The 11,635-nt window shown below is 42.8% G+C and overlaps 1 protein-coding gene across 1 annotated transcript in view; it reads left to right on the forward strand.

Annotated features, from left to right (window-relative positions):
• Positions 1-5,552, forward strand: part of capn5b (calpain 5b) — a gene marked incomplete at both ends in the record, with an annotated part of 34,646 nt that extends 29,094 nt beyond the window's left edge. The window contains 4 exons of the mRNA XM_084074891.1: positions 1,610-1,806; positions 3,277-3,398; positions 4,338-4,474; positions 5,370-5,552. Of these exons, the coding sequence (XP_083931017.1) occupies positions 1,610-1,806; positions 3,277-3,398; positions 4,338-4,474; positions 5,370-5,552 (639 nt within the window). The remainder of the gene's footprint in view (positions 1-1,609; positions 1,807-3,276; positions 3,399-4,337; positions 4,475-5,369) is intronic.
• Positions 5,553-11,635: the final 6,083 nt, after the last annotated feature.

Raw genomic sequence — 11,635 nt, forward strand, 5'->3', positions numbered from 1 at the left:
ACGATCTATTAAATCTAATATGAATTGGGGGCCACCATTGAGGGACAGCTGGTGAACCCTTTTGCGGGACATCGCGGGACACATGCACGCGCGCAAGGGTTTTAGGGATTAGGGTTAGGTTAGGGTTAACTTGGAAGCACCAGGAGGTTGTTTTCTTTATAATTATTCACAACGAATCTTTGGATTTGATGATAACACACGCTAGTTTGAGTCGTGGCGGGGGTCTATCACTTTCTGTTTCTTTTTCCTCGGTAGCTTTCACTGTTTTAAAATACTTGCTTAAATATGCACACTTTGCTGCTAGCACAGATAGCTCTTGTATCCTCTCATTATGTTGTTGAGCTCCTGATTATTTTCTTTCCCCAAATTCGACTTGTAAACAAGCCGGTGAATGAAATCACATGTTGCTGGCTCTCTTCTCTTCAGGTCTGAAACACCGGGATGGAATACAAGAACGCTTGTCCCAAACACACTCGCCCCGGGTATATCCGACGGCCTCGGTCGGCGAAATAAATAGGGGCGAGTGTGTTTTGGGGCTGCGTTTCTCGTCAATGAGTATTGCGGAAATAATATACCCCATAATACTATTATGGGGATACGCTAATATATTGAAAATGACAAAATAAATATAATAGTTTATAAAAAAAAAACTCTCTCGAATCTTTGATTCGCGGGACATTGTTCCGTTTGTGCGGGACGCGGGACAGACGGTCCAATTTCGGGAATTTCGCGAGATTCGGAACGGGTGGTCACCCTAGCATCCTTCGGCTCTGAGGCGTGCGTATCTTGGCCGTGCTTCCGCTTCAGCAGGGCAAGCTGGAAACTTCCGCGTGCGTCACAAAAGGGGGCGTTCGGTAGGCCAATCAGAGGCAGGTGGGGCGGGTCTTTTCTTAAAAGGCAGCTGCGCAGCAACTAGTCAGTTAGACGCGCTGTGATTGGCCAGTAGTCAACGCGCTGTGATTGGCCAGTAGTCAAGTAGCCCTGCGGAAGAGCTACCTGATTGAGATACCGTTCGCTCCAATGAAATGCAGAGGCCAATGAGGTATCTAGGTTTCTATATCTACAGTATGGCTAACTCCACCAAAGGGGGGTGGAGTTAGCTGGTTTTGCTGACTCCAGGCTCCACCCCCTTTTGACCTCCAACCTCATTGTGAGCTTGGAGGTCCATTCAGCTGTTGTTATCAATGATGAACAAAACCTCCTAACTCCACTTTTTGTTTTGTTTTTGTCATTTTCTGACGAATGTACATTTTGGAGTTGGTTTCTGCCGTACAGCAGAGACATGCATATCATATATGTGACATATTCAAAATTGGCCACCTGCATATATGTCTCTACATATATGTACATATATATCCATATATGTGGCATATATACAGCATATATTCTGCATATACTTGCCATATAATGGCAAACAAATATAATATATAATAAAATATAAACAATAATTTAAAAAATCATCTGGCTGCCAGGGGGGGGCGGGGGCAGTTGCCCCCCTTGTCCCTCTATAGAATCACCACTGATTGTACTATAAATATAGGGACGTGTTGAATAAAAAGGCTTCCTTTCATGCACCAGATTAACGCATTGCCGTGTTGTGACCTTGCAGGTGGAGCTTAATAGAAAGTACCGAATGCACACGGCCCAGCAGAAAGTGGCGGGCTCCATCTACATCAACTCACGCTGCGTCTTCCTCAGGAAGGAGCTAAAGGAGGGTCGCTACGTCATCATCCCCACCACCTTTGACCCTGGGCAACAGGGCGACTTCTTGCTTCGTGTCTTCACTGATGTGCCTTCAGACTGCAAGTAAAGCAGCAAATAACTGTATTAGTGGTTAGGGATGTTAATAATTAATTAACCGAAAACAAAGTGTCGCCTGGAGGCAGCCGCCACATTGCGAAGCTGCAAACAGCTTCGTGATTGCTGCCTTATTCAAGTAAACATGGGGAGAATAAAGAACATTGGGCACTTCAGGAAATTGACAAACTAAGACAGTCGTGACTGCCGTGGGTGGTTCCTTTCAAAACAATGTCTTTTTGCAGAACATTAAAACCGTGTTTTGCAATACAATTATAATTTGAATACATGTTTTAGCTTTGCATCAATTCAAAGATTTTGCGGTTTGATGATGCAATTATGCATGGTGACACACACATCGCGGCAAGAATAGTAGATTGTGACAGAAAACCTCTCCAGCTTGTGTAGGAAAGTCATTTCTTTCCTACAGTACTGGCAAGAGTGGCGGATGGTCTCCATCATTTAAGTACATTTGGCTTTACTGGGTTCATGTAGCAGTGTCACGATCACAATTCAGTCCTGGTGCATGTTAATTTGGGACCCTGAGTGAGTTCCAAATAGTACGTTTTAATACGTTTTAACGGTTAATTAACCGTTAATGAGAGTTGGTTATTTGGTCATGGCCATAATTCTAAATTAGCATCCTTAATAGTTGTGGAAGAACATGGTTAACATATGGCATGATATACAACTGTTTTAATGCACAGATGGGCGTGTGCACAACCATTTTGCGCACGCCTTTGCAGCACAGTCCAGTACATCACCAAATCGAGTATAAAATCTGATCAGTAAGAAACTACACCTCTTCCATAATATTCAGATAATATAACACCAGGAATGGTTATATTGGGAAACTTTCAGGGTTTAAAGAAACATGATTTTATATGTTAACAGCCATTTCATGTTTATTTAAAAGAAAAAGGGTAAAATTTCGTCCCATATTGATACCCCAACTATGAAATGATTACCTTCCATGAATCCATGCCAACATAATTCTGGTCATGAACAAAGTATTGTAGAATGCATAGTGAGCGCAGGTTTGTAATAGAAATAATTAACCAAAGGGCATCGTATAACCAAATAGGCTTGCAACCTCACATGGTCAAATGGATACCACCAGCTACAGTATATAGCCTACTCAAAAGAAAAGAAAACATCAACATTCCACTATATTATTTGGCTCCACCTGTTGGCCACCACCACTGGTTTAAAGAAATACAAAAAAAGTACTTCCTTACAGTTCTTGAACCCCAAGTCCCCCCCTTGAAACCCCTTTATGGGGGGACCTTCTCTTCACTGAAAATAGCTGTTTGTGCCGCGAGCTTGTACATCTGCTATTTTTGACAACATGAATCTTCTCTTCTGGGGATCCCTGTTACCAAAAAATATCGAATGGGGGTCTGCGGCCAAATACACATCAATTTGGGGGTCCTTGGCTAGGGTTCAAGTGCTTAACTGTGTTATTCCTGCTACCACCAGAGAGCTGTCTCTGGACGAGCCGCCCCAGACGTGCTGGACAGGGATGTGCGGCTACCCCCAGCTGGTCACTCAGGTCCATGTGCTGAACGCAGAGGGACTGCAGGGACAGGACTCCAATGGAGGTACAGTAAGAGCACTGGCCACAGCATTGTCCAGAGGCTGTTGAGGTTTCTGTTAAGTTTGTTGTTAGATCTCACCTGATTCTTTTCCTGTATTGTTGTGCTCTCGATCGCATCATTAGCATTTCTTTTCTCTAGTTATGATCTTTAGATAACGGATTCAAACTGGTAACCGTGGCTGCAACTATCGATTATTTTCTTAGCGGTTGTTCTCTTGATTACTTTTTCGATTACTCGAACAATTGAGAAACGTTGTTTTAATTTATTTTTTACATATCAACAAATTGATGCAAAGAAAATGTGAATTTTAGAATTGACTAAATGATTAACCACTAAAGCCCCATTGTGGACTTCATCATACAAATGTTGTTAAAACATTGCCAACCTACAAGCTCACCAATGCTTTGTGATCTTGTAGAACTGCTATTTCATCTCTCTATTATTACGTTTATTATCATTTTCTCCCAAATTGATCATTTTATTAAAATTATGTTTTTTAATAATTGATTCAATCAATTAGTTTGAGTAACTGCTGCACCGCTACAGGTAACCTATTCTCAAGTGCTATGTCATGATTTGAGATTTGAGCGTTATCTGTGCAACTGCAACTGCTCTGACTGCCTACACTAGAGCACTGAACTGCCTCCAAAAAAGGAGACACCCAAATCAAAATACAAGGCACTTTGGTACCATCTAGTGGTTCTTAGTGGCATTGACATTTAATGATCGTGTCAGTCTGCTTACATGTAGTGTGCGTACAATCATTTAGATCCCCTTGCTTGTAAGGGCAGGGGGGTTGAGAGTGGCTGAGAATGTAGAACACCTAAGTGTGCTGATATTCATTACGTGTGCTGACATGCATTATGCAGAAATGCACACACACGCAAAACCATTTTATCCCTTATCAATACGGTGCATTGATTTAGACTCTCCCCTCCACAGCCTCGGATCCGTATGTAATCATTACGTGTGAAGGTGAGAGGGTGCGTTCGCCGGTCCACAAGGACACACGCAGCCCCAACTTTGACATCAAAGGCCTGTTCTACCGCAAGAAACCCAAGGAAGGTATCCACATTGAGGTAAGCTTTCCCTCTCTCGTACGCACGCGCGCACGCACGCACGCACGCACACGCGCGCGCACGCACGCACGCACGCACGCACGCACGCACGCACGCACGCACACACACACACACACACACACACACACACACACACATACAGAACATACAGTACGTGATTTGTGCATTTCTTAGGAACATTTAGAAACTCATCATCTTCGGTTTATTGATGTTTTCTGGTCCTACCCAAAGTACTTGATTGTTCTATTTTTGAGCACCCATCACTAATTAGTCATCTGTCATCATTAAGGCCCCTGTCCTTAGTTTTGAGCTAGAACATCAGTGTTCCCAAGTGTATATTATCACTTAAATATGTATTTCTTAATTTAATTATTCATCTGCCTGTGCTCAAGTTTTTGGCATAATTTTATTTATTGTGTTTTACATTCTGCTATTCCTTGTTTTATGCATTTATATTACACAATATAATACTATAAAAACCCAAGTAGCGCACTTAAAAAAAAAAGAGCTTCGTATTCAGTGTATTCAGTCTCGATAGTAAAACTTCTGTGCTTCTGCACTTCTGCACTCACATGGCTTCTCCACTCTTTTCTGAATTGCTTTAACCACTTAAACCCTAGTGTATAGCCCCCCACTAGGCCCACTAGTATTTCCCTCTTCGCCCTAGTGGCTAACCTCACATTGCCGTCTTTCTCCTGGCTCTGCGACTGTATCTCAATGTAATTGCTGGACCTGCGTTGCTCAGTCTTTTCCACTTATCCTTGTCCTGCCCTTTGTGTCTCCCTCACCTTCACGACCGATCAATCCACTCTCCCACCCCTCGCACCCCCCCCACGGCCCCCCCCCCCCACCATCCTCCCCACCCCATGACCCCGAACCGACCAAAACCCAACAGATTTACAACAAGAATGTGATCATGGACACTTTCCTGGGTCAGGTGACCCTGTTCAGCGACCCCAACGAACGGCAGGAGCAGCACACCCTCCACCTGCGGGACAAGGGCAATCGGCAAGACGATGACCTTCCGGGCACGCTCACCGTGCGCCTCATCACCTGCACCACGCTCACCAACATCTGATGGGAGTCAGGGCCGCCGCTCGGTTCGGGAACGGCGTTTGACTGCGCTCACCGTTTGTATCTGTCTGCCGCTCTGCATTTCATTCTCGTCTGTTTTGTCTGTCTCGTCCGCTCCCGTTCTTTCTCTGTTATCACCCCTTTCTCTTGCTCACTGTCTCCTCTCTTTTCTCACACACTCACACAGCATTGAAACACCGTTTTCCTGGTCCGAAATGCTGTCATACTTAGATGTGCCAGCAAATCAACACACACACACACACACACACACACACACACACACACACACACACACACACACACACACACACACACACACACACACACACACACACACACACACACACACACACACACTAAATGTGCCAGCAAATGAACATATGCATATGCACCCCCCACACTCACACACACGCACACATGCAAACACCCACACATAGTACATGCACACAGGCACATTGTGTTTCCTGCACTCTCCATGCATGCGCCAGTGTTTCTAAGGGCTATGCATTGCCTTAAGGCTGAGTCTGTTTCTCCAACCCTGGGACCGGTAGTGTGTGTTGTGCACGGGAGCTGGGGGTGAGGATGTGAAATCCCGGGGCGATATTGGCAACATCCTGTGTCGTCCATATACATCCTCTCCTACCGCCTGGTTTGGTGTTAACTCTCCAATTTGATCACTCTGGTATGCCTCCATTTCAACGATTCAAAAGACTGTATTTTGCTCAAGACCTTTATTGTTATTCATAATACTGGTCGTAGATTCTCTTGCCTATCAATTAACAGATAACCTTCTCTCTTTAACTGTGGATAAAAACAAACTGATTATCTCCTCAAGTGTCTCCCACTCAGACACGTACAAGTCTTCTCCAGATTGCCAGTGCTTTAGTGAGCATGCACCATTTTGTCTATCCTGTCACTTTTTACCGTGGACTTGACTAACAAAAGCCAACAGCAGCTATGCTCTCCCTCTCCTGAGAGCCGCCATGTGCTGTTCTGTGAGTGTGCTCGCGTTCCGACCCCCTCCATTCACCTGTCGTTTTCTTTCCACTCACCCACTTCTTCCCAGAATTCCCTTTATGCCTAATTTGTGCCCCGTCGCACGGCAGTGTCCCGTGCCGAAAATAGCAGACATACAAGCTCACAAGGCATCACATGCGCGGCGCCTCGTGAGCTTGTAGGTCTGCTATTCCTGACGCGCGACACCGTCGTGCGACAAAGTGTGAAACGGGCTTTAGACTGCGCCTGCTGCTGGTTGCTATGGACGGTCTCCATGCTGCATGGCTAAGAAAGAGACTTGTTGCCTGTGCCGCGCATCCTTCTAATCGTAGCTTAGCAACCAGTGCTTTTCTTTTGGTAGTTCCCCCGACTCCAATCCCTTGTGTCCCCCACAACCCCCCCCCCCCCCCCCCCAACCATAAACAATTTCTCGTTCAATGGAGGAAAGCGTTCACACCTGATAATAAAGTGCTTTACGGGACCAAAGATGAACCAGGCCCTAATCCCTCTCCTGGTCCAGCCTGGCCTGGCCCGGCCCTAGACCATGCCAGGACCCTCCACCCCCTGTGCCACATCATCTCTAAAACGGCGACACCACTGCCTGACTCCTCCTCAGACTCGAGTCCCTTGGCCCGTGTGTCAAGACTCACGGTGCCTGACCCCAAGAGACAGTCAGCTCTGCTTTTGGTGACATCGAGCAGGTGTGTGTGTGCGTGTACGTGTGCATGAGCGTGCGCATGTATGTGTATGTCATATATCTAGTCGGTGTGCGCTACTCTGTGCCGTGTCTAACTGTCAGGGATGAGTTCGACCAGTGTTAGTTCTAAATGGGAGCGCTGAGTATGTGTTAGCCGTATATGACCGTATTTTGTGTTTATACAGTATGCGCGTGTCCAAAAGGAAAACGACAGATCTCTGCTGTCGGGATATGTGGGAATACAACTGGCCAAAAAAAAAAAAGAATCAGTCCTTTTAGGGAGCACGCGACTTGCACTTTACAAAGATCAGAGTGATCTGCAAGGATAAGAGGATGAACAGAAAGCAGAGGAGAATGCCTGCCCAGCAGCCTTGTGCTATTGCCGTGGTCCTGGCCCAGCCTCTACTACCACGACTACAGGAACCATGTCAAACACGGGGCGTGCGCTCTACTGTTGCATTTAGAGAGCGGTTTCAGAATGGCTTTTCACCATTGGTACAGCAACCACAATCTCCCCTGAATCATTTGGCATTTCTTGGGCAGATAACCTTAACATGGTCAAGTGGACGTCCTCTTTGGCCTGCGTTCACTGGCATTTTGATCTGTGATGATTGAAGCCCAGACAATACATCACTTCCTTTATTGATTTCTTTGGTTTGTTTTCAGAAGTGCAATATGCGTACGTAAAATATGTTATTGTTTACTGTTTACTTTTTCAAATTATTATTCTAATTATTTTTATAATTAGTCTTTCAGCGGTTTCTGAGAATTGGAAGTAGTAAGAGCCATGTAAGTCCCAATCATTTGGAAGGCATTTATTTAGAATGTAAGACGAAGGCTCTTGTGGAGCAACCTCTTAATCAAACCACTCAAGTCTTTTTTAACTTCGTCTTTGATTCTTTGCCTTTTTATTTATTTTTTATAATTTCCTTTTCATTACTTGAACTATGTTGCACATGTGAATTGAAGTTTCATGTTCCTTTGTGTGCAGCAGCTTCATAAATGTGTCTTTGCATGGGTTACTTTCCAATATGTTCATGGCCTTGTACCGTTGTAATGTTTAATATACAGTATATTTATTCCTTTGGTCTTGAAGTCTTTGAAATGGTACTGTTGAGAATTTGGCATGTCTACAATATTTGCACTTCATATCAATCATATCAATATGTTTAAAACAGTTACTGTCTAGCAAAATTACACTCACACATTCGATGTGACTCCAACATGGGTGATCATTGTCTGCAGCAGCCTGTGACTTCTACTGTATTTAGGTGCTAATTCAAATACCCATCTCCTCTGTGCCCATTCTTGTTTTTGTGTTGCATTGTGTCTCTGCTAGAGTGAGAGCAAAAGAGACAGGGAGGGATATGCAAGGAGAGAGAAATAACATTGTAAGACTGGATTAGAAAAGAATGAAGAGCATACTAGTCTAAATTCAGACTAGCATGCTAACCCTAACCCTAACTTTGAAGTTAGGACAGGATTTTGTACCATAGTGCCAAAAAGCCTCAGGTTTGCGAAGTCAAGCCTGTGCTCAGAATGGCTACAGGTCTGAATGCCCAAACCAAGGAAGGAAAGCACTCTCCCCCGCCCTTCACTGACTACCATTGAAGTGTCCTTTTGCAAGGCACTGAACGCCAAAATACTCCGGGTGGATGGAGCTGCTCTCCCTCTGGTTTACAACAGAGGTTCCCAAACTTTTCAGTTTGAGACCCAAAAAAACTTGTTCCCCGGGATCGACCAAATTTATAAAAATACAGTATGAATTAATAACTTAAGCCCCCATTTCAAATATAGTGAAAATAGTCCATATACAAAGCAAGTTGTGTCAATTTATGAGCTTGTAGATTATTTTCACTATTCTTAAATGTTTGTCTTTTCTTAAAATATTTTCTTCCCCTGAATTTATTTTTTATAATGATAATAATAATAATAATAATAATAATAATAATAATAATAATAATAATAATAATAATAATAATAATAATAATAATAATAATAATAATAGTGAAAGTGTAGGAAATGTAAAAAAAAAGAAAAAAGGGAGAAATTTACTCCCGACCCATAAAAATGCGTCTGCGACCCAAAAATGGGTCCCTATCCAGTGTTTGGGGACCACTGGTGTACAAAACCTGGCAGCTCACCAGAGTACTCTAGGTGTGCAGGTGTGGAACTCTGGCCCTATAACTTTGTCCCCAGAATCCCCACATTTCCCCAAGGGCATTATTGTATAAGTACAAAATGTGTTCTTAGTCATCTTGCCTGGGTGAAAATGAGGTTTAAAATATTTTGTGGCAACAGAGGGAGGGAGAGTTTGAAAGTGCCAAAAGGATTAGACCACACAGGGTGTGGACACAAACGTACACACTTTGTTAACATTTCTATTGTCATTTCTAGGCTCCAAGACAGTTAGATTTCTATTTGTGAACACACCACTGTTGTCTCCCATAGCTTAAAATAAATGGTTTTTCCCTACCTCCCCATTATCTGCTACATGGAGAGTGAACCAGAAACTATGGGTCTTTGAAATGATACTGGATGACTTTCTGGGGATTGAGTGAAACAGATAGTGTTACCTTACTCCTTTATGAAAGGCTATGCTATGTTGTTAATGGAGGAGCTCTCCCATTCAAGTCTAGTATGTTTATAAATAGGAACTGCATTGTCGTGGGCTATTGAATAATGTGAAATAGCCTTATTTGAGCTCCAGGTTTGTCAACACAATAACAACCTGTTACAGGATCAGTAGACGAGCTTCATGTGAAAAAACATGCATACCTAAGCTTCACTGACATTCAGCTTAGCTTAGGGTCTTATTTAAACTGATGGTCTGGCGATTTGGCAATACAATGATGGAATTCAAAGTAAGGTGTTGCCAGTGACACAGTGAGCTGCATAAGTATTTGCACAGCGACAAATTGGATGATAATATGCCTTCTTACCCTCATTACTCTGAATGTGAAATGACACAATAACTAAAAGGTTAAATGCATACTATGCATGCTCTTATGTGTACAGTATGTATACATTTAGTGTTGTCAAACGTTCTTACTGTGTGTACATTTTAGACTTCCTTTATTAACTTCACAGCCTATTTGTATTTCGTTGTATCCAAATATACTTTGCTGTACTTTGAAACATGGCTCTAAATCACCCAAAGCTAAAGCAGTAGAGAGTATATGGTTGTCTAAAGGGCTACCAACAAGCAAAGATCAGCAAGCAGAGGCATCATCATGCTTTTCCTACAAAGATTAAAGGCTCATGCCTGTGGCATATCATTCACCTGCCACATCACTTTGTGAGCTCCGTAAATATTTTTGAGTAGTAGGCCTATAAGCATATTAACCACATGAACCCTAGTGTCTCTATTCAGGGCATGTCATAATAGGCAAACATTCTGCAAAAAAAGGAGAACATTTGGCGAAGAGGTTTGGTGTAGAGGGAGAACAATTGACGGCCAAAGATAGACCCCAAGGGATTACCCCTGGCGTCAACGGAGTATATAGTTTTTAAGTGGTCAATATCTACGAAGTTTGCTTTTGTAATGCCGATTTTACAACCACACCCTGCCTCCAGCTTTCCTGATTACCCAGTGGTAATAAGGATCTTCCAGTCTAAATAAATTAACACATTTTGGAAGTTTTGTGACAATAGCTGCATATCTATTGGAGGAACATTGGGAGAGACAAGCAAGGGTAGAACAAAAGCGCAAATTGCAAATATCCATAAGTGAAGGTTTTACTCACTGATAAATACACCCAAATGTTGCCTATTGATGGTTATTTCACGTAGCAGATTTTATTATTGGCTGACAGAGTGAAAGCAGGATCATTTGATTGTTTGATGTTTTGTAATTGTTTTCTTATATTTATATTTAACCATCCATCTTGTCTTAATTGAATAAACAGGCATACTAATATCAAAACAGTAAACATGTAATATAATAATAACTTTATGACAGTTTTCGCCTATAATGGCATGCCCAAATTAGGGAGGCCAGGTTGAAAGTGGTATAGTCAGATAGTACCCATTGGTTGAAGTGGACAGCTTGCACTTCACAGTTACTGTGTCATTTCTCATTAAGTAATGTGACTTCAGTCGTTGACCTGTCCTCATATTTGTGGACCTCACTGTAGTGAATTATAAAATCAAATGTCTAGAACAAGATATTCCTCTTCAAGTTACACTCCATTCCTCTGCAACTCTTATGTGCCACAACAGTGCCAAAACCATGAAGCAAATGTGACTATGGTAAACTTTTGTTCTCTAATATGTTATTTTGTATGTTTGTCTTTGTCATGAAGTGATGGTGATTGTTAATCACTGCATTGCTTTTGTTGCACATTATTCATCATCATTTGCCAAAAGTGTTATGGCTTACATACTCCAGGCAT

Source organism: Gymnoscopelus microlampas (genome assembly GCF_963454915.1).
Source record: "Gymnoscopelus microlampas genome assembly, chromosome: 12".
Lineage (NCBI taxonomy): Eukaryota > Metazoa > Chordata > Actinopteri > Myctophiformes > Myctophidae > Gymnoscopelus > Gymnoscopelus microlampas.